This window comes from Tachypleus tridentatus, chromosome 13, assembly GCF_004210375.1.
Source record: "Tachypleus tridentatus isolate NWPU-2018 chromosome 13, ASM421037v1, whole genome shotgun sequence".
Lineage (NCBI taxonomy): Eukaryota > Metazoa > Arthropoda > Merostomata > Xiphosura > Limulidae > Tachypleus > Tachypleus tridentatus.
This window is the reverse complement of record NC_134837.1, coordinates 70,321,818-70,346,743: the sequence shown is the minus strand read 5'-3', so window position 1 is coordinate 70,346,743 and position 24,926 is coordinate 70,321,818. Positions and strand designations below refer to the sequence as shown.

General features: G+C 32.0%; 1 protein-coding gene across 14 annotated transcripts in view; it reads left to right on the top strand.

The window, feature by feature from the left end:
* Positions 1-4,901: 4,901 nt before the first annotated feature.
* Positions 4,902-24,926, top strand: part of LOC143238447 (protein tweety-like) — a 60,007-nt gene continuing 39,982 nt past the window's right edge. For 8 of the 14 annotated variants that reach the window (XM_076478692.1, XM_076478690.1, XM_076478689.1 and 5 more), the window contains exons 1-3: positions 4,910-5,043; positions 5,668-5,824; positions 24,734-24,897. In XM_076478692.1, coding sequence (XP_076334807.1) covers positions 5,693-5,824; positions 24,734-24,897 — 296 coding nt within the window. In that variant the 5' untranslated portion in view covers positions 4,910-5,043; positions 5,668-5,692. The other 6 variants (XM_076478691.1, XM_076478680.1, XM_076478683.1 and 3 more) reach the window with 5 other exon arrangements.

Sequence of the window (24,926 nt, the reverse complement as noted above, 5' to 3'; positions counted from 1 at the left end):
CTATAATTAGTAATTACACTTTACTGTCGAGTACTGTGATTATAGTTATAGTTGTAATAAAATAAAACTTTGATAAACACGAATGTATCCAGCTTTCCGTACTTCTGATTGCATCGGTCACTTGTTGAGGTAAATGTTAAATAGATGGCGCTACAAACAATTTGTATTTTCATTTGAGGTTTATCAAATGCAGCAATAAAAAGAAAATTTCAACCGTACACTAAGAAATGATTGTAACATTCCCGTAGAACTTTCACCGAGTTCTATTTGCTTTCTTCAATATCGAACGTTTCCACGATTTAATATAGAAGGTAGAAAAATTGTTTTTACGATAAAGTAGTTTGATTAACCCTAATGGGCTATTGTTATATCTTATCGAAAGCTAAGTTACATTAACGAATATTAAAAATTCACCAGTTAGAATACAGAGGAACTGATGATAGAAAATAGTATAAGAGCATACAATACAACTTGTTGTTTTTCTAACGTGTATATATATACCTTTCAGGAAAAAGAAACATTGGACAAGGATTAGAATTACACAGTTACTTCCCACATGTGTTGATATATGGATTAGTTTTTCTGATCTGATACTCATTAGGATCTGTTGTTAAAATTATCAAGCAATCTGTGATTATGTATCACTTCCCAGGTTACTTCCTGCGCTATCCACATGTGTTTCTTAGTCACCCACACATTACGTCCAATCTTCTCCACCCGTGTTTCTGAGTTATCCACACATCACCTCCAGAATTTTACATATATATTTCAGAAAATACTTGACCTTGAAAAAAAATCGCGACGTCTACGTGCCACAAGTTGAAAATAACTGGAACAACCGATTATACTTATCCAAGATTAATCCGCACTAATGTTGTCAAGGTGAACATGACGGAGCTGAGAGAAAGTGATGGTTATGCTTACGGACAACAAATTTCTTTTTTTCCAGCATCTATCAGCAGCACCAAAGTGAACAAGTGACGTTCTTGGAACGTTCAGAAGACGTTCCATTGATTTCTTAATCCACACGATGGATAATAATTTTGCTTGTCCGACGCTTGTTGACAAGTATCTTCAGATGGCGAATTGTAGATCGTTGTCGACCAACCACGTTTTTTTGTGGAGGAAGATCACGTGTTAAGAATCTTGTTCTTAATAATTCTATAAACTTGAACATTTGTCTACTGTTGTAGACCTACGTTATGAATGAAGTTAAAACGGAATAAAAGAAGTTATTTGTACAAAATAACCGCATTAACTAATACCCTGTCTGGTTCACTCTTTATTTTGAAACAAACCTTACACCTTCTACTTAACCTAACGACGCTTCACGGAACGTCGTATTTATAAATTACGTTTGAATATTGTAAAAAAAAAAACAACTGAAAAACTTGACATCACAACCTTCGGATTTTAAGGCATTACACTTAACATCATCGCTTAAGACCAACTCCCTCTAGCTAACAAATAAAGTACAGAACTGCCTATTCCTAAATTACGTTTCTTGAACAATACGCGAAGGGACAGTGTTGTAATACAAAAATATATAAATAAAACACTACTCTAAATTACCCATTTATCAAGTCTTGTTGCTGTTTTTTATCTTCTAGGGCCTATATTAAACAAATTGAATGGCATTTTGTTCCTTTTTTCATTAGCCATTTCACCTTTAGAAAGGAAGCTCTTCCTTGGTAAGTGGTCAGATGAATTCACTGTTGGCTCCAACCACGATAATCTACTAGAAGTAGTCTCTACATGAACTCTGTGCTCTGCGACAGATTGACAAGTTCTTCTCTGGAGTTACTCCCAAAGACAATCACGACAGCTGACCTTTGGTTTGAATAGCCTCTTCTTTCGGATTCAGTAAACCATGCCATTGATTATTTTCCGTACAGGATGTGGCCCTCCTAGCACCTACTTATCTTTGGAATTTGTTCTTTCTTATGGTAGAAATTGTACAGTCATTCTATGCCACCACGAAGGAATCCAATCAGATCATCAATAACACCACAGCAACCTTTTGTTTTATCACTAAATGATTTAAAATTTTCTTTGATAAAGTGAAGTACAACATACTCATTTCCACATCCAGGAGAGCTTTTCCAATCACTAATCCCTCAAGACATGCTGGAATATTGGTCATACTTGGTCTCTGTCTCTGGATGAAGAATTATTACTAACTCTCGGTATAAATACCTCACTTCTTATTGATAAAATGACAACCAGGCAGTCACACTCTGGCGTAGTAATTGTCACGTGTACATAAGTTATGAGACTACCTGGATAAAGTCAGTTCCCAAAATGCATTTCCTTGGTGTCGTTTACTCACATATGATAAGATATAAAGAAACTTCCTATAGTAAGGTAGCTTTCATTTTTCTTTTGATGAAACGTTATGTTCATCTGCTTTCGTATCAATCTCTCTTCTTTCGTCTTCTCTGAAGACAATTTCCCATCTTTTATTAATAAACTGTGCTGAAGTAGCCCAATAGTTTGCGGTGAGTGGTGATGACTAGATACCTTCTCTTTAGTCTTACACTGCTAAATTAGGGACGGCTAGCGCAGATAGCCCTCGAGTAGCTTTGCGCGAAATTCACAACAAACCAAACTAAATAGCAGTTGTCTCGCTGATGCGTTTTAAAAAATTATTTAGTGAAAGTGATTCAACATCTAGTTTGTGTAATAATATTAGTTATTTTATCTTTTAATCTTGCATGTATTGCAAACCATGAATTATGTTTAAGTGTTTGTCTCCAGTTTAAGTTGGCCTTTTTCAGCGCAGATAATGTTCAATATTCACAAAATAACAGGTATGAATAATGTTGATCCCAAATTTTGTTTCACAAGCTGAATACTCTACTCTAAATTATCAGGAATTAATAACATTATCATTTATATTTCAAAATGTGACGTAACTTAAATAATAATTATTGAACAGCTCTTAGCATGACTGAAATACTCAACAATTACCTTACGCGGTGGAAGGTGTAATTGGCTCAGAACTTTGGCTTTGAGGGAAACCAATAATACAACACAATTAACCGTTTTAAAGTCCTAAAAAAATTAAATTGATAGATTAACTTGAACTTTTCTCGTCAGTGAGGATGGGTACTTTTGCTTGTGTTTCTATAAACTTGAACACTACCATAAGGAAGTAGCTTTGCGCGAAATTCAAAACAAACTACCATAAGTTACTGTATCTTGTATGCCTACTTTACAAATGACATTAACTAACTTAAAACAAACCCACTTCTTACTTCTGTAAAGAACGCACGACTAGCAATTCCCTGATTGATTTACTCTCTATCTATAAACAAAACGCTATACTTTCTATCGAATCTTACGAGGTTTCACAAAACATCGCATTTATAATCTAAGTTCGTATTAGAAACAAACTTAAGTTACCTCCTTCGAACATTCTATGGGCCATCTTCAGCTTAAATAAATTACAAAATTAAAAAAAATATAGCTTACAACAACATAAAGAACCTGACTAACAACTTTCAAACATTTATAAAAAGAAAATTGTTTTGTTATTGAGTAAGATTTTAGAATATAGTGAAATTATAATAGCATCATAAACACAAAATCTGTGATAGAAACCACGTTAACTGTAAATATTTATTTTCCGCACGCTTACACTTCCAATGAAAATTTTCCAATACTAGAATGTCTGTTGAGATTTGTAAAGGGAAGCGTCTCTTTTAATTTTTAATATTTTTGTAGTTTGAATATTTTTACACTATTCACTTGTTAGTTATACGATTGTCACCATAAACAACTACATTTCAAAATGTGTAATGCTTTCAAAATATTCTGTGGGCTACTTTCTTTTAATTTATCAGTCGTCTTCTACAATATCTTATATATTACTTTGTAAACTCAGACGATTGATACATGTAGATAGCTTACTTGCGGTTTGGTCTTCCTATTTTATCTTTAAAACTTAAAATACTTCTACCGATGGGTTTAACAATGTCTCAAAATTTTACTTGCGGATAAAAGTTACACAGTAAATATTTTAATTGTTTCTTTATTATCAAGGCAAATTTACCAGTGAATATACGAATAATTTTTTTTTGGCATATTATATGTAGAAGCTTTCTTGATGCATTTCTTGATTATGATAGTTATTACTTTTGTTCGAAAATTAATATTATTTTATTAAATAACATCTAGTATTATTTATTTATTTTTATTAAGATTTTGTATTATTTATACCAAAATTCAACTCAGATTTTCTTTAAATTTCTATAATATAAAACTGTTGTAGTTAAGCTACAAACTTAAAAACGTTTAACTTTTTTCGTCATGGATTCAAAGTCAGAAGCGCGTTAAAATTGCATTTTAGGTCTGTCTTTTGTCTCTCACAAGTCAATGCCCCAAAAATACCAGAACTTATCAGCTGACTACAACGATAAAATATATAGATTCTAGGAAATGCTATATGTATACTGTAGAATACTTAAACTGGTTTAAACGTTAAAAGTTGTCGTATTCCTACAAATACGGTTTTGTGTAAAAATTACATAAAACACACCACTTTCACACAGACAACTTTTTTAAAATAAAGCAAAATCAAATTAAAATGTACCCATAATTATGCATGTGTGTGTGTTTTCTTTAAAATTGTATTTAACTATAAAGCGTTAAAAGGCTTACTGTAATACAGTATTATGATGTATGAAAATTATGCCTCCAGAAACAAACGGGAGAAACATGAACTTTTGTTATAATACCGAATATAGTTATATAACTACATTATTCTGAGAACATTTGAAGCATATTTGTGCTGAGAATAAAAACTAATTAACAGAAATTATTTGTCTTTACAGTGATTAATAAGCAGTCTATATTTCGCAAGTTAGAAAGCTTATTTCATTGTGTAACCACCAGATGTCAGGCATATAATAATTACAGTAATAAGAAAGAATGTGTGAGTGTGTTATTTTTTTTTTATACTGAAAAGTGAAAAGAGGAAACGAAGTAAGCTTTCAATCGGTTTTCAATGGATTGGATTGTACTGATGCAACATCACTTGTAGTAAGTACGTAGGTATATAAAGTACTAATTATTTTATTTTCAGAATTTGATTAATGTTAATTGCGTGCGTTTGGTTATCAAATAGTAGATTACCATTGTTCCAAGGCTATCGCGCGGTTTATCATCTCTTCAAGTTACAACTTGTCGTTGTGAGCTGTATGTTGCAAGCTTGATTTTATTAAACCAGATTGTTAGATCTTGTATTATTACTACTAGTAGTACTAAGGCTTAGTATAAGGCTTAGACTGTATGAACAGTTGTAGTTCTGTCACTAATCACAAAATAAATTAAGACAAAGGTAACAGATTACTAATATCTATTGATAATGATTGTGGTTACTACTTGGGCCGATCGTTATGATGCGTTTTATAATTTTTTTTTCTCAATTTAGTGTCACATGTTCATTGGTAGATTTAATGTGCAAATTTTACTGTTGCATAAGAATGTATGCCTTAACAGTATCAGTGTATTGCTCTATGATATTAACTATTATAAAATAATTAACATTTTGTTATAGCCTAGATCAATGTTTAATAAACAGAAAATAAAAATTTAGCAATCCAAACTCTACAAAATAAATACTTCATTCTCAGATAATTTTTCTCTTCTTTTGTTTTTATTTAGAATCAAAACCTATATATTACCAACTATGAATTTTTCTTCACATTATGGGTTCAAAGTGTCTCCTGTAACAAGGTGGTTCCATATTTTCCCACATGTAGACATCAATTTTCAACAAGTAAATTCCACATTTGACATTACTGACAATTCATATCTTGAGGTAAGTAATATTAATAATAATGATCTAAAAGTAATATGGCTTGTATAACTAAAAATTTTGAAGATGGTTTTATGTATATTTACAAATAATATTTTAGATATATATTCACATTAAGTTTTGTCACTCTTTGTATGGAGATGACTAGCTTGCTGGTTTTCCAATTATTGAGAATAATTAGTAAAGTCATTTAAATAGTATAATAATATTTAATACAAATTAAACATTGTTAAAATAAATTGTTGTATTATTATTATTACACTAAAATTCCTGATTTGTAAGTAACTTAGCTGTTAGCTGAAAATGATAATTACACTTCACATGTGTAATTAATTTACACCCTAATACCACAGTTGTTAATACAAATTGTTGATGTGTATATATGATACCACCTAGACTAAAGTGTTTCTTGTATGCTAGTTGGTTTGATCTCTGATGTTATTCAAATTACCTCATTGGTACTAGTTACAAAACATTTAGTGAGGTTAATATATTGTAACTTGTTTTCCTTTGTTTCTACTCATGGTCATATAATTCACAAGTCAAGCCTGTCTATGAAATGTGCAAAGAAATTAAACTAATCAAAGAATAGTTTGTATTAATTTGATTCCTAATTAAAGTCTAGGGAAAAAAGTGGATGGAGTGAATCCTACAAGTATTAAAGTCTTCCTTTACATTGAAGTAAGACTTAATCATTCATATTATGGTTAGGGATACCATCTAAGGTGCTATTCAAGAAGATAATATCATTATCCCTAAGACAGTAAAAGTTTACTTAAAATGTAGTGGAACAATTTGGAAATAATGACAAAAATATAAGCTTCGATAGGTATTAACTGAAAAAAACAAACAAATTTGTAATGAGTTAGGTGTTTCTCTCATTTAGATTAATCATTATATCAGTGATGTAATGGTAAATAATGAAGTTCTTTGGATTTTAGATGAAGACAAAAAGCATAACTTGTATGTTTCTGGAACATAGCATCGAAATGTTTGTTTTTTGTAGTAAAACATTTTTATTTTAAGTTTATATTGCATTGAATTATGTTTCAATTAGTACATTTGTAATTTAAGTAGCAAAGTCTTGGATACAAACAAAATAAGTATAGGTCTTTGAGATGTTATGTTGGCCTAGTATCTAGAAAACTCTTATCACAATCTACTAGTTGAGAGATCAAATCCCATTACCAAACTTCCTCATCCTTCAAGCTGTGGGGGTATTGTAATGTTACAGTTAATCCTACTTTTCATTGGCAAAAGAGTAACTCGAGTTTGCTTTGGGTGGTGTTGACTAGTGTTTTCTTTTTAGTTGTCCCCTAGTAGCACAGTAGCACATGTGTGCACACTTTTAATGCTAGGAATTGAGCTTCAGTACCTATGGTTTGCACAGTTTAGATAGTATATTATGTAGCTTTGTATTTAACTGCAAACAAACCATTTATTCACTTGTAAATTAGGGTTGACTAGTGCATGTTGGCCTCGAGTATTTTTGCACAAAAGTCAGAAACAGGTATTTTGCTGACCAAAGAATACATGTGAATTATTAGTTAGTTTTAAATTATTGTTTCTTTATATTTTTTACAGTGATTTGAGAAAAGCTTTTAATATTAAATGCAGGAACAATATTAGTTTTCTCAGATAATTTTTAACACAGTATGCTAAAATTTTAATTTATTCCCTAATTAATGTCTATCAATATTTTAAAACAATAAATAATTTGAAAAGAATGAAAAATTTTGAGTTGGTGAAATTTGTAATGTTTTAAATTACTGAATCAGTATTGAGGTTTCTGAGTAATTTTATTATTTTAAAACTTTTGAACTGAGAGACATCCACTACTGAAAGAGTTTTGAGTAGATTCTTTAGTATATATGTATATTAACATGAAAAGTAAAAGCTTATATTAAACTCAACATGTAAACACTTTCTAGCAATATAATTGTTACTTTTTGATAATCTTTATTATTCTAAGAACATCCTTTTAAAATTTTGTTTTAATGTAAAGATCCTTGTGATTAGATAAATTGTTTGAAGTTATTGTAATAGTTAATATCAATTTTCTAATATATTAATGTTACTCTTATTTATTTGGACAGTTATGTTTTCAAACAGAAACTAGAATACATTAATGTAATTTTTAAGCTAGTTGTTCACACACACTTGCTACAAATGTATGTACAGCTAGCAGTGTATAACTTATAAAAAAAATCAGTCCAGTTGCAGTTTTCATCATGACATGAGAAATATGAGCTATTTTCAGAAACTGTTAGTTATAGAATGACCTAAACGGATTTTCTTTACATAGTATGTATGCTCCTAAAGGATGTATGTAGTTTATACAGAATATGTGTATTTACTTATTATTTTATTTGGCTTTATGTTGAAATTGAACAAATACTAAAGTAATTTTTCCTTTGGAAGGTGTCAGAATTTGTCTGCCACACAATAATTATTAATCATTATGAACTTAAACACTTGGAAGCTTTGGTTGGTATAATATTTTAAAAAATGTTCACCTGCTGGCTTTAATAATGTAGGTCACGATTCACGGAAACTATTTATTAGCAGGTTGAAACCACAATTTCAAATGTGAATATATATGATTATCTTGCTAAATAATTCATAGAAGTCCTAACAAATTAACTACCTTCACAGTTTGTTTCTCTTAATGTTCCTTGTTTTTCTTTATTGCCATCTTCAGTAGTTTCACCGCTATCAAAACACAAAGACAAAATATTTAAACACTGACTCAAACTTGTATAAATGACTGCATATTAATAATAACTAATTTTACTTTTTACTATGTTTGACATTTTAATTACATTAATTAAAAAATTTATTAGGACTACTGTGAATTAGAATTCATAAACTTTTAGGGCAACAAAGGGCCTCTTGATAAAACCAAACTTTAAAAATTACTCAAAGCCAGCCTTACATTTGCTATAGCAATAAAACTTACCCTTGAATTTAGTGTATCTATCACACCTGAAGACAATCTGTTCCATATGCCAACCATCATGGTTGAAAAGTGAATCTTCCATAGTTGATGATATACGAGTCCTTTCGTCCTACTATTCCAAGCTTTATGTATGAAGAATGAAGATGTATTCACACTATGAACTCACTTTACAATTTTAAACACTTAGATACCTCCCCCTCCTAGAGGAAACAATTTCCGAGATCTTAAACCTGTATTTGAAAAGCTTTTCTGTCCCAGGAAACACCATAGTAGCTTTCATTTGAACATTTTCAAACAGTTCAGTGACATACTTAACTGAGTGTTTTTGTAGTTGGATCATTGAAACAACCCCAAATTTTAAAAGTAATATTGACTATAAATCGGAATTTATTTTGTATATTGACACAAAATGTCACAAGCTTTGAGTGAAATGTAAAGTGTGTTGTTCACAAAAAGTCTGTATAACAAATGTATTTATTTTACGTTCTATATGAATTATGAAAATCATTCTGACTTAGACATGTCACACTACAAAATGATATTCATTTAATTAGTAAAAATGTTTGTCCATTATATAGTTTGTATATTGCATTTATATAACTTCTCACTTCCAAAATGAATATCTACAGTTTTAGTTTTCAGCATTTCTTTATGCTGTATCTGGTATTGTCTCCACCATAAACTATAACTTGCATCAATAGTGTAGGAAAAATTAAGTAGTTTTATAATTGATATGATACAATGTTGAATTGTACTACTTCTGAGGCTGTGGCATATATACTTTGATTCCCTATTAACGTATGTATGGTTCAGTTAAGAAGCCCAGGACTTAATACTTCGTATGAGGCTTCTACAGCGACTTCTACAATGAAATAATAACTTTACATTTCTGTAAATACAACTTTGAATCTTATTTGCTGAAACACTAGAAGCAGCATTTTGCTTGGATAGCTTAAGAGACTGATCAACCAAAACATGGTCAACAAAAAAAGTTAACATGAGTTCACTAAGGGAAAATCTTGTCTTATTAATCTTTTCACATTACTTGAAGAGATTATTATTTATTTAAATTATGGAAGAGTGTATTAAAAAAATCTAAATATAGTGGGAAATAATTTGACTTAAAATGTCTAGATGGAAAAATGCAGAAGGTTGTTAGAAATAATAGTTCAACTTGATTAATGTCCCATGTGGATAGTACCTCAGGGCTCAATGTTAGGACATTTGCCCATTTTGATTTAACCCTGTAACACAGATGAAGAAATGATCAGTAAAGTGTTTCTGTTTGTTGATGATTTTAAGGTCTAATTGTAAGGATGATGCTGTTCTACAAAAGAATTTAGATCATTTAGTTGGTTAAGTAAATAAATTGGAAATGGGTTTTAATTACAATAAATGTTAGGTGAAATATGGAGTTATTGTAATTAAATTATAAGTATAATTTTAATGAGAATAAACTTAACAGTATTGTGAAAGAAAAACATCAATGGATTCCTTATGTAATTGATACATCCATCAAATCAATTTTTTTCATTGTGGCTAATTTGGTCCAACTGGCAAATAAACTTCAGTAACCCATGCATTTTTTTTTGGTTCTTTTAGTCAGTAACTGAGTGTCAATAGATTGCAGCTTGGTGGCTGATACACTAAGTGCAGCCTAGGTCATCTGTAGATGGCTTGGTGTTGTCACATTTTTTATAGTGTCACTTCTGTTGCCTGCTTTTTAACCAATGCTTCATGCAGCTTAAGCTGCTCTAATGTTAATATTTTTGTCTATTGTTTTGTTAATGACATTCAGAATGAGGTGACAGGTACACTACATTAATTAACTAAACTTTTTTACTAGAAAGACCAGGCCATGGTCTATTTTTATTTAGCTGTGTTTTATCACTTCTTAATTTCTCTTATTTTATTACCAAATGTTATATTGCCTTCTAAATCAAACTGTGTATTCATTTTATTTCATTATCATAAATATTTCTTCTGTATTTACGTTCTTGCACTTTATTTTTCCACCACCAATAAGTTTCAATGGGTTACTTGTTATATTTTGATTTCTATTGCTCTGTTTACTTTTGTAACTGAACTCAATCCTGTCACTACCACTTGGTAACCTTAACCAATGAAAAACATCATAAAAATATATGTAACTTACAAAAGATCTTGTGTGGGTATAGTAGGTTAAATGTGACTCATACATTGCAAGATATTTGTAAATTCTTAGAATACTATTCACATCTACAGTAGCATAAGATGGTTTCTTCAGTTTGCTCTTGTCAAGGGTTGCTCTTAAATGGTAGTTTCTCAGAATTGTGACAGATGGTAAATAGTGATATATTGTGTTTAGTTTTTTTACATTATTCTCTTTTGATTTTTTTTAGCTCTCTGTCTGGAACCATTTCAAAAATAAGTCCTTTGTAAAACTTTAGTACAGGTTTAGTACAACAAACATCTTAATTAAACCACACTTATAATACAGGTTGCATGTTTAACTGATGTTAGGCATACTTTGCACTAGACCTGTCATTTTCTTATGCCATAGACAGTGACATAACACACAAAATACTTTATTCCATTTATTTTGTTTAACTATTTCACTAGAGTATATGTGAGTTCATCTATGCACTTGCACACATTAAGTATTTGATTATAACGTTTGATACAGTATGTGTACCTTCACAAAATTTGGTAGACTTTTAGTGAAGATTACAAGTATTTTGTATACAAAAAATTAGATTTTTGAATGAAATATTTTTATTAAATATTTGTTTGTGAAATTAGAGTGTTTTGTTGCTCTGAGTGTAAAGTTATTTCATGTTATGATTAAAAATCAATTATTTGTCTCAGAAATTTTAAATATTTGTGTAACCTTAAAAACCTTCTGAACACATTTCAGGTGTTTGTTATTGGTAAGACTTTGTTACTTTCTTTACTCTATGTGGGGTGTGACTTTGTAGTGAAAGGGTTAAACATAAGATTCTGCATGTGGATAATTAGGTTCTGTGTAAAGTTTATAACAAATCCACTAGAGCAGTGTTTATATAATTAGTACTTGTAAAATGTTAACAAGAACTCCTGGAACCTCCTTATGGGTGTGTGTTCTTCTGTTGGGTATTTGATAGTTTTAGTTCTTTTTTCTTTCTGTTGTTCTCTTTGAAAAGCTAAACAAAACTGACCATTTGATTCCATTTTCAGAGTTTTACGTCTTAATACCACATTTTGCATCATAGCTATCTGTTACTTTGTAAAATGTGTAGATGTTCTGTGTTTCTTGATTGTGCTTTCAGAAAATGATATTGAAATCTAGAAATAGAACAATTTTTAAACAGGTAAAAGTGTGATATTACTAATTTTAGGGGCTGTTATAAATTTGCTATTTATAATAGAAATAAACTTTATTAAATCTTGAATTTGAGCTTGTTAATTTTGTAAATGTTCAGTTATGAATATTTGAGGGGCTTTAGGGTTTGTAACTGAGAAAATGTGGTTATTTACATAAAAAAACAAAAAAAAAACTAGAACTTTTGTATTTTTTGAAAGCGTGAGAAAAATGTGTCATTTCCAGAGAATAATGTAATAGTTTCAAGTAGGTAACTTTTGCAGTAAGGTTTATTATGGGTTTCACAAACAGCATAGAAAACTTCAATAAAATTGTGTCAATTAATGGAAAAGTGAGCTCATCCTGACACAGAAAATTAGTTGTAACTTAGTGATAGAGGACAGTTATGTCATCCACTTAAACTTGGCACACTAAATATAGCTTCTTACCCATATCTAACCAACCCTTATTAGCAGCTTATATTACCACAGAACAACTAACTGATTTTGATGTTCTTTTATTGTTAGTGCATAGTGTTGCTTTAATCAGTACTGAAACTAATTTACCACATTATCTTATTAAACACTTAATCTCATTTACCATGTTTACCTTACTCAGTAATGAAACTTGTTATAGCTTTTTTATAGAATCTTGTTCTTATCTGATCACTTTTTGTCTTTGACTTTGTCATCAGCTCCTTCCAAGTCGTGAGACTCAAGTAGGTAAATTAAGATATAGATCACTGTTTGCTAACAGCATACTACCAACACTGATTCTATACTACACCCTGGTAACAGTCATACAAGACAATACACAGTAACCACTGACATTACATGCTACACCATTTGTACAAGACAATACACAGTAATCACTGTCATTACATGCTACACCATTTGTACAAGACAATACACAGTAACCACTGTCATTACATGCTACACCATTTGTACAAGACAATACACAGTAACCACTGACATTACATGCTACACTATTTGTACAAGACAATACACAGTAACCACTGACATTACATGCTACACCATTTGTACAAGACAATACACAGTAACCACTGACATTACATACTACACCTTGGTAACACACTGTCACCACTGGCATTACATACTTCACCAGTCGTACAAGACAGCACACTGTCACCACTGGCATTACATATTTCACCAGTCGTACAAGACAACACACACTCACCACTGACATTATATACTACATCTTGGTAACACAGTCACCACTGACATTACACACAACACTAGTTATCTCCTGTTAATTACTATAATACTTCTGTTAAAAATAACATATTTTTCACATGCTTCCTGACTTTACATTTCAAATTTCACGAGGTATGCAAGAACATGTTATATTAGTATTGTATCTCTTCAGGAAACACGTGATTAAATCCATATACCACATATATTAAAATGCATCTCATATTTTTTCTCTTAATGTCCATCCCAACTAAGTTATGGTATTGAACAAAAGGCCTCTAATGACTCTCCATTCCTTAGCTCTGTTGGCTTTATTTCACTTTGTAGTATTTTAATATAGTTTATTAGAAAATTTTGGTTTTGTTTGTAGACTAATATTGAATTTGGAAAGTTTCAATATAAAGTCTTTCAACCAAAGTTTCAATAGTTATTCCACACTAACAAGTTATTTGCTATTCGATAATAAAATAAATAAAAACGTTAACCTGAAATTATCATAAAATTTCTTTAACAGAAACGTTATTGTGAATCTGTTACTACTTTTTACTTTACGATTGATAAAACTGTCGTATAGTGTTTCAGTGTTTTCGTGGAAAAATTAGTTCTCTCGTGACTTGCTTAGTCATCTGCGTCATAATTTTTACGATTTCTTCAAAGATGGCTGCGAACTTTTCGTGTAGATAAATAAGTCTTGTTTGATTTCTCCGTGTAAAAAGCAAGGGCGCTATTTGGTTTTCCTCGTTCAACTTTAGTAAATCTTTATAAATAATCCACCGAAACTGTTAAAAATACAGTTAAACCTGTCTAAGGCGGAATCGCAGGGACCGAGTAAAATTTCCGGCTTAGACATAGTGAACATGCAATTCCTTAATCATATATAATTTTTGAGCAGAACGTTATACTTGCTTCACTCACGGGAAGTAAGACGTTTGTGAATAAAGTTATTATACTGTTTATGCTATATTTATTACAATAAGAACAAAAATATACATTCAAAATATTCATTAGTACAAAAAATCTTAAATTCGTTTGAAGAAAGTGTCTAATTTCAACTGTTTCGTTTTTTTTTAATGAGCTTTTTCATGCAGTTAAAACAGAACAACAATTCTACGACCTTTTCATGATGTTCATTTTGCCTCTTCAATTTTGCATACAATTTGATAGCGTTAATATAACTTAACACTTGCGATAAAGTAGGAATTTCTATATATTTCCTCACTATCTTTTCCATTTTGTTTGTTTTCTGAATCTCGCATTGTTACCACTGTTCTATTATAGATTTTAAATCAGATTCATCAGTTTCTGTTAAAACATTCTCGTCAACGTTCATAAAACTCCGCAATCACAGAATCATCTGCATCAATCTTCTCAGAGTTTGGATTTCACTAGAATCATCATAACAAACAGCTTCTCCACAATCTCCGCCATTACCGAGTATAAATCCACAGTTTCGAAAGCACTTTATTACTCATTCATCTTTTATGCATTTGATTGAATGACCTAAAAATGCAATTGCATCTAACACATCAATTTTCATGGTCATTTCAGACAAGTGGCTGTAGAACTGATGTACATGGAGGTATAAAGACTAAACGAACATTTGAAAGTTGAACTTTTGGATGACAAGTTACATTATCCAGGAAAAGTAGAATATTCCTATTTTCTTGTTCCATTCTTTTGTTCAAAAATTCCTCTAATATAGTACTTGTCATCCACGTTTTATTATTCGCTTTCCATTCCGCAGAAGTTGATTCTTCCTTACATTTTTGAAACAGCGCGGATTTTCACTTTTACCTATTTATTACCCATGGCACATTTTCTCTATATTTTAATATTAGGGAAGATAGGAATTTATTTTTTTCGTGAGAATTATTTAGAGGAGATTTTTTCACTTAAAAGACAAATACATTTCTACAAATCATGAATCTAATTTAACTGCAAAAATAATGACGCCAGAAAAAAACAGAATATATTTAACCAATACTTACTGTAACAAAATGTCCTAGAATTTATTAATAATTAAACAATAATTTATTTAATATTTAGAGAAATTAAATAAGAAATTAATACTAAACATTTTTTCCGCCTTACTCAGGTTCTAATCCTACTTGTTGATAGATGAGGTAGGTGAAAGATAATTTTCCGTCTGCGTTATGCAGGTACCGCAATATAGAGGGCCTTTTATAAGAGAAATCTTAAGATAATGCCGCAAAACAGGTTATATATGTATGTGTGTATGTATATAAAACTTGTATTTTAAGAATGTGCTCTGTGAAATATATTATTTTCGTGTCCTGATTTGTTCGACTCGTGAAAAGCTGAAAGAAATTCTTGTTTCCTCCGCCGCGAAGGTTTTCTCTCTTTTGGAGTGAAATGGTAGCTCTTTGAATGTCAGTAATAAAATATGACACCCGTAAAAGTTCAGTTTCCTTGTAAGCTTATTGGAGTCTGTCCTTTTCTATCTCTGTTTGAGGTCTAGTATCGATTTTTGTGATTGTAGGGCGCTCTGTTGTCGTTAAGTGATTCTGGCAGGATAGCTGAAGTAAGCTACATCATCGAATGATTGACGTTAATATATCAGTATGTGCATATTTTAGTATTTTATGTCTTGTTGCGTAGGAGACTTAGTGGCCCTGTTCATTTTGTAAAAACGTTTCACAAAAATAAGGTTAGCCTGAAGTCGTCATGATGGTGGTTCGTAATAACGATTGCAGGGAATTGCTCAAAACCCTAATAAAATATTCTGGCTAAAAACACCTTAAACAGTAAAGATTTTGTTTAAAGAAAATTCAAAAATTTAACTGCTGAATTTATTTGGTATATTACACTCAAACCGTTATAGAACACTAAATAAGGTACAGCGAAGGTACTAGGGGTATTGAGAAGTTGATTTGTTTCTTTTATGTTATATAAGCTGAAAATAATCAATTTTAGTGTAAATGATGTTATTATTATCCTTTGAAATTAATTTTCTTACAAATATTTGGTGTTCCTTTTAAAAATACAAGGTGAAACAGGAATTGCAAGCCAGTAATAAATGAACATTAAGTGACCGTAATATGTAGGTACTCAGTGCTGTTTACACTATACAATCGATGTCTCAGGGAGCCAGTCCTTACATTAAGTATGAAGTGAAAACCGTATCGGCTAGCTTCTAGGTATGTTTATTATCGTTACACTGTATAAAGTTAGCTACCACATCAAGTAAATACTTTGTTCATAGTTGAGCAAAAACAAAGTCAGAAAACAAAATAAATAAAAAAATTGTGAATGTAAAAACCTGCGAATAGAGGTCGTAAAAATTAAGAAAATAAGGGTGTAAATAGACATTTACTCAAACTACAAATCTTTATTTTCACCAAATTTACCTTTAGGTAACAGAATGGAGCCAAAACAGAGGTTTTGTAGTTTCAGTAAATAATGACAGTACTTCAACCCTGTTTCCTTTTTACGACCTCTATTTGCAAATTTTTAGATTCCCTATTTTTTCATCTTGTGAATGTTGTTTTAGGAATTTAAGGGGAATGATGATTTGTTGTATTTTGTTTGATCTTCGGTACATTCCACGTTTCTCATGTCTGTTGGTTCAGCATAGCTGAGATGTTGTCATATAGTAAGCGTTGACAAAGCGATTAGTTAATTGATACAAAATTAATACAATACTGTAGTATGCCGACCGACAAACCCTTGGATCATAGCCAAGGGTTAAGGTACTCTTGTTGTAGCTGTTGATCGTGGAAAATAGCACAAAAGTACTATTTTCAAGTGAAACATGTTTTTGTCAAACGACGGTGGTGCCTCCTGTAGAAACAAGATAAAACCGTCAATTTCCGACATATCTGTATTTTCCATTACTGTTGAAATCCACACATCACTTTATTTTCATGTTACAACACTCGGAATTGAGATAAAGAAATTGGACTAAACTACTGTTTTTGTATGTAAAACACAGGTATGATTCCAGCAGTAATTAGTGTAATATGGATGTTATTTTTGTTTTCTGTGCCTGATGTTTGTTAAGGGTCTTTGTAACTAACAAAGCCATGGACCTAGTGTCGTATGTACGCCTCTGCAATTGTGGAGGACTTAAGGGTCTGATAAACAATTGCTGACAAGGGGTGAGACATGCAACTTAATTTGTTTGAATTAAAGAGTGGTCGCACTGTTCAGTTAATCTCTGCAGTTAGATATATGGGACCCAATTACTTCTTAGTGGTGTTGGGTTCATCTTTTGTAGTTCCGCCACTTTCAGTCAGTCAGTACATGCTAAAATGACGTCACAGAAGAGACTCTTAACATTACAGTTTATACTGTCGTGACGTTAGTAAAACGTGTGCATGCTACGAATCACGAGAAGAATTATGCACTCTGTGGACCAGAACACAATATGACTCTTACTTTTATTTTATTTACTCTCAAAACGGAACTCTTTCGGGGACCCAGCCTTTTTGTGTTTTTTTTTGTCCATCAGAACTAGTAGAATTTTACAACTAGTGCAAAGACAATGAATTTACGGTACTCTGGAACAATTTTTATGAACACTACTAGTAACTTGTGAATTATATTTGTAACGTTTTTTTATGTAGACTTTTTACTTATTCTCTCTTAGTTTGGATAATTATTCTTTCTCTCTGTGTATGATTGTAACGTCGTTCTTTTTAATTCACTGGTGAAAATAAGACTAAGTCCAGTCCACGTAACCATAGTGAATTCGTTTATTTGTTACCGTAATGGCTACTGTCACTTTTATACAGTTTTTAAGTTGTAGGCCCGAATTTATAAATGGCGTCTCGACTGATGGTACTAGAAGTAATGTACAAATAAATGTATTTGTACATTTTTACGGACAATCGATCATTTAACTGGATATACGCGATAGCTAACACTGATTCAAATACTGCACCGAAAAACAGGTACTATAGTGACTGAAAACAATTTGCTAACACTAGGTATAGAATAACCTGACATCCACACGATGAATATTTTCACCCTACTGTCACTTCACTGTACTAACTCGTATTTATAATTGATGGTTCTCTTAGATATTCGTTGAAGATACGAGGTTTTCCTTATGCCATTTAGAATATTTCTGGTACTTAATCCTACATGCGCAGAGATGCCAACTATTTTAAATGACTGAGTAATGATTGTAGACAGAGCCCTTTATCATTTGCGGCTACTAGGCCTGACCAATGTCTCTAAGCTGTTTATTATTATATTATTATTATTATTATAACTATTATTATTTATTACTGCTATAGATTGCTCATTTATGACTGTGTTTTGTGTATTCAATAAATAAATAAAAGAAAATTATTTTGAAATTGTCTTTTATTTAGTTCAGAGTAACAAACATACTGGTAAAATAACATTGAACATGCACAAACAGTAAGCAGAAAAAGCCTTTGTGTAAGGGCTAGTTTATATCATGTTTATGACACTCATTGTAATAGTTTTGCAGCTGTTGCAGCCTTTTGAGAATGTCTCTGGATGGTTGGGAGTTATAACAACATTGTCCATTTGACTACATACACATCTTGTGTGTTATAATACTGCTCAAAACTGAGGTGCTCAAGTTTGGTCTGAACTTGCTTTTGATTTTAGTTACTAAACTAAATATCTTTTCACTGTCAGCATTAGAATGGAATATTGTAAGAATTTCAAGCATAACCCTACACAGAATGTCATACTTCTGGTTGCCATTTCCATCCTTAACTGTAGACAGCTGAACCCAAAACTTGTCAACATTCAACTGAAGGACAGTTTCTGAGAAAGTATCAATTTGATAGTTCAAATATTGCCTTTCCAACTTGTCAGTAGTGTCGTGCTCATGTGTATTGACAAGGACAGGATACCTGCCTGTGAAGAAGCGTAGAGAAGAGAAATCTTTGCTGACTTTCAGTTTTGGACCAGCAACCTGTGCGTGAATCAGAAGTTCATCATTTAGAGGGAAATATTTCATCATGTAATTTGTAGCTGCAATATAGTTTTTCTTGACACTGGTGTAGAAGCTGATCAGGTCCAGGTCCTTTTCATATTTAACAGTGTATTCCTTGGCAGCATTTCCAATAGAAACTGCCTCATCAGATTTGTGTAAGGATTCATTGTTGTAGTCAAGTTCGGTGATGTTGTCTTCAAGATATTCTGGCTTGATGTATCTGACAAGTATATTTTTAACTTGTGTAATCAGAGTTCTATGCATAATGTGTATGCAAGGTTCTTCTCTTTGCAATATCAAATTGGCTTGCTCAAATAGAGGAATTGTATACTGAAGAAAAAGACAAAATAACAAGTTCATTTTGTTGTCCAAGAAAACTGTTAACTTATCTAACTTGCTCTGCACATAACTTTTCTTGGTTACTTCCTTGTTAGCTTTCGTTTTCTTCTCTTTTTTCATTGATTGTCTCTTCTGTTCAAGGTCAGACTTCCTAAACATATATTAAGTTATATCAAATGTTTCTTTGTCTGCTTTTGAAGTGTTTTCTTGTATCCCTGTCTTGTGTTCTAGAGGATATCCTGACTGTTAGTCTTGCTGCCTGACTGAGCTGCACGTTTAGATCCTTTTAAATCTAGTTTTTCCTTTTCACAGTGAAAATACTTCTTCAATGGCTTTCACATGTCCAATATTCTGTTGAGGCACACCCCAAGTGATAGCCATCTTGTGTTAAGTTGTAGAATTTTTCTTGTTTCTTTGTCATACAATCCTTGAAACTTTTTGAAATGTTGTTTTCTGCTAGCACTTTTGTCCACAAGATAGTAGATATCAATCAATCTATCAGAAACTGGGCAGGGCAGTTCTCTGGAAGCTTTCTGGGCAGCAATATTCATGAGGTGACAGGCACAGCTCATGAAGTAAATGCTAGGCTGTCGTCTTGAGATGTGTCCCATCACACCTTTACCTATACCAGACGTAACTGAGGCATTGTCTGAAGAAAAACTAAGACAGTTTTCCCATGGAATTTTCCTCTTTGTCAGTTCGTGGTCCAAAAGCTTGAAAATATTCTCTCCTGTTGAAGCTTCTTTTCATTCCACCATTGTCAAAAAAGAACAAAATTTTTCCAATCAAAGGGTCAAGATATCGTACAACCACTAGATACAGTTTTGAGTCCTCCATGTCTGTGGATCCATCTGTGGCTAAACTGTAAACACTGTTAGTAAGTATGCTTGAAATCATTTTGTCATCTTCACAACCCAACATTTGTACAATGACTGTAGTTTTGGTTCTAGTACAGCCATATTTTTTCGCTATATCAGAGTCTGGGAACATTTTTCTGAATAAATGCCCTGCATGATTGGCTACAGCTAGGGGTAAATTATGAGCAACGACGAATTGCGTGAACATCACTTCTGCATTTATGGTTTCATATTCTGAAATCTTACTCATAAATGTTATCTGCATCGTTTTTGTCTTCGCCTCAGCCTTTTTTTGGTGAGATGCCGATTTTGTATGTCTGGAACAATCGTTTATCCCGCCATGCGCCACAGAAAAATTGATGTGACAAACTGTACAAAATGCATGACTGTCACTGACTTTTGATGCAATGACCGGATATTTTACACTATACTCTTTCCTAAATTTTTGATTCACAGTTTTAGTCCTTTTAGATTTGCCAGAAACAAGACAATCTGGTGAACGAGGCCTCTTTTTCTCCATCTTGTGAACGATCGCATTGGATCACTTAGAAAATAAGAAATACCCATCTACGCAAGCACTGATTGGCTGACAAGCACTGATGGCGTAACTATGGATTCCCCCACGTACTCAGTATGGAGAAGCACCGCACTCAAACTATTGGTAGACGTCGGAGATACAGATTTTTTATTATTTCAAGCACAAACATGATTATCGCAAGTAGCTATTTGGACTATGTCTTTTATTTATTATCAACATTTATATCTCACTAGAAATTTTTTTTCATCCTTTTCAAGCTCTGGGGGAACAACTTATCACTTTATTGTATAGGCCTATATAATATATAATAATTTGGGAGTTGCAACAAGTAATATTTGTCTATATGAGCGTATAGTCGTAATGATTACGCTCAAATCGTAATGGTTGGCATCTCTGCATGCGTTCCCTAACACCTTTGTTGAAACATTCAAAATATAATTTCAACAATATGAAATTTTTATACAAATTTGAATTTCAACCTGCCAAAGTATCTTCATATCATTTTTCTTTAAGATTCGATAAAGAAAGTTGTTTTTTTTTCTAAAAGATTTATAATAATATTTACCTTAACTTTTTATTACATAACCGAATTCAGTAAGTGGCACTGAATGCCTCCTTTGTTTTGTTTTTTGTTTGGTGTCGTTATTTATTACCGCGATTAGTTTCCTCAACCGTTGTTTTTGAGGCACCCCTGAGACCAGAATTTAAACTTTTTATGGTGTTACGCTACATATTGATTTGACTTAATTCGATAGTTCAAAGTTAGGGTCGTAATAAATTCGTTATGTTGTCGTTGTTCACTTCAGATGAAGTGTCATCAGCTTTTATCAAATGAGCAGAAAGTTAGACTCGGGTTCGATGCGTCACTTTGTTCTTTTTATCTTTGATTAAAGGCCTTTTATCAGTTCTAGAACTAAGGTTAAAATAAGTTCCTGCGGTTTATTACCATTTTGTGCTGTGTGTGTTGGTTGTTGGAGCTTTATTCTTTTATTTTTTGATAGAATTTAACTATAATTCAAATTATGTCGATCCTACTTATACAAGTTAGAGTATTTTGAAACATGGTTTATCTTTTGATAAACAAAATCTCTTTTGCTCTTAATATTTTCATTTCAACTTTCAGTGTACGTCTAGAAGTTGATCACGTTTTTTTTTTGTTTTTTTTCGCTATTTACGCGAAATAAAATACCAACTGTTTGTAGGTTCCCTTTATATTTTTATAAGGCACGTAAAATACTTCAGTATAACACCTCGCATTTTCCCCGCATTCTGCAGTCTTCACATAATATAGCCTTTCTATGTACAATGAATGATACATACACGTACCTTTCCTTAGCTATATATCTATAACGAAGTTTACACAGCCTTCTTGTTTCGCACAGTTTCCATAGCAACAGCTCAATGCTTGGTCTACACTGGGGAATTGAGAGCTTTGCTACCTGTTAACTGGGTATAGCTACTTCGCGGCAAAGTTTCCGTGGAAACTTCATATGTAATATGTAAAACATAAGTTTGCAGAATAATCGCCGCTTACCGTACACTGAACTTGTTACAGGTTAGGTTACTTCATACCTATGTAAAAGAGTGGGTGGAGTCGTTATTAACAATTAGATATCAATATAAAAATCGCACTGAACAGTTACAGTATGGGTGTGTCTTAGCGTTTATAGATGTAAAAAAACACCTTAGTTTTGTTGACTGATACATTGCATAGAAATTAAGCCAGTTCTATCTGTGTTTATATGTGTAATTTATGCTAAAAATATAAAACCAAACATACCTTTTTTCTGTTTGTATTTACACGTCTCATTTTGTATTTGTACTTGTCTGTTTGAATGTTAAGTCTTTGTCTTTATGTATCTGTACATATCTTTGTGCTTCTATGTGTGCTCATATCTGTCTGTATTTCTGTATTTTTTATTGTATAGGCACAAAACAGATGATACTCGGAACTTGATATCGTAGTTAAGAGGTATAAACCATGGTCATAAAATAATCTTCTCTCTCTGGTAACTTTATATGAATTGGGGCATCTGGCAGTTAATCTTTATATTTAATTTTTGTTGTATAATATGATCTCGCGCTATCTCATGCCAGCTGTAATTGTGCTGTGATCTACAGAGCTCAGAAGCACTCTAAACTGTTCATTAATCATGACTATTACACAAAGACACTTGAATGTTCCTTTGGATGAAGGGAAACCAACCAATTGCAGCAAGTTGTAAGGAATTGACTACAAATATTTATACACAGTTAAAAGAATGTTGAATTAGTTTCAAACCAGTGGTGTTATTGTTTTGACACCTAAACGCCTCTGACCAGCATCCATGACACAAATGTGATATCTGTTTATTCTGGCTTGCAGTAGTAAGTACCTGTATTGAGACTGAATTAGGTGTTCTTAGCCACAACATATAACGTTTTGGGACAACGTGGAACCTATTGGTGCATCTTGGCTGTTGTATTCTCCAAACTAAAACTATTAATAAATAAAATGTTAAAACATTATCATTTGTATACTTATCAAACTTTATCTTAAACTAATTTTATTGCCTCTATAACATCTGAAGGCAGCCCATTTCAACAGCCAACTACCCCATTAGAAAAATGTCTTAGATGAAGATGACTCCGACCTGCAAAAGTTGTATTTTATGTCCCCAAGTCCTAACATTCTCTCTTTTAAGTAGGAAAACATGTGGTGCATTAACACTATCAATTCCCTTTAATCTTAAACACCTCAATCGGATCCCCTCTAACTCTTCTTTTTTCAAGAGAAAACAATTTGAGAGATTTTAACCTCTTGTATGATAACCCTTTCATTAGAGGCACTGTTCTATTGACTCTTCTGAATCCTTTCCACTTAATTATACCCTGCTCAGAGCAAGGAGTGAAACAGCTTGTATGCAATGATGCAAAGAACTATCAATGGACTAACATGTAGAGCAACATTTTTTTAAATTGAGAAGTCCTGCTTCATCTTACCACTGGGTGATAGTTTTATACTTAAGAATTTGTAAAAGAATTCAGAGCCAAGTTCATTTGTAGTTCGTGTAGGAATGTGACAAGTATGGTGGTGTTAGTGATAATATAGCAGGAGTTTCTGATTTCTATCAAATAATGTTGTTTACACCCCACTCATGTAGGAACCACATACTATAATTTTTGTTGCCATATGTGCTGCATATGGTTGTGGCTTTTGCTTAATGGAAGATAATTCACATTCTTATCTTGTTAAAGCAGTTACTGCAGTTCCTTGAAGAAGAGGATATTAAACTGAATGAGAGTGGTCAGTTCACTTATTATACTTTAGTTTGACTGATTCTATTTGGGCTGTCCTTGGGAAACATTGTATCCCATCAAATAAATCCAGACATTAAACATGACCTGGAAACAAAGCTTTTACAGGAATATTCTAGAATCGATTGATGATCTTTATCATAAATGCTATACCAAATTGAAATGTTGTGAACTATAACTATAGAAAGCCACTTCCACTGAATATTGATTGAGTGTACACTTAATTATCAATACTTGTCAGTTCAAGTTATTTACTGATCATTATTATTAGATTTGCATAAAATTTAACTGAGGTAACAATTGACATTTATATTTTATAAGTTGTTTTGTCTTATTGTAGCTAAAGTATTATAAATTCCATATCTACATCTCCATACAGATGTTTTTGTTTGGTTAATTCATGACTTTTCTTTGAAATGAAAATATTTCTAAGTTGCAGTAATTAATATTACAGGCCTTAGGAATCCTTGTGGCTATCCCAGGGTTCTGGTTAATCCTTACACTTCTGGCCTTCCTCATTTTCTTTCTCTGCTGCTGTTGTTGCTGTGGTAGCAACAAGAAACAGAAGAAGTTGGCACCATTGAAATGGACGTTAGGAATTTTTTCGGTGTTGTGTTGGTAAGTCTATAGGCCTAAGAGTTATACAT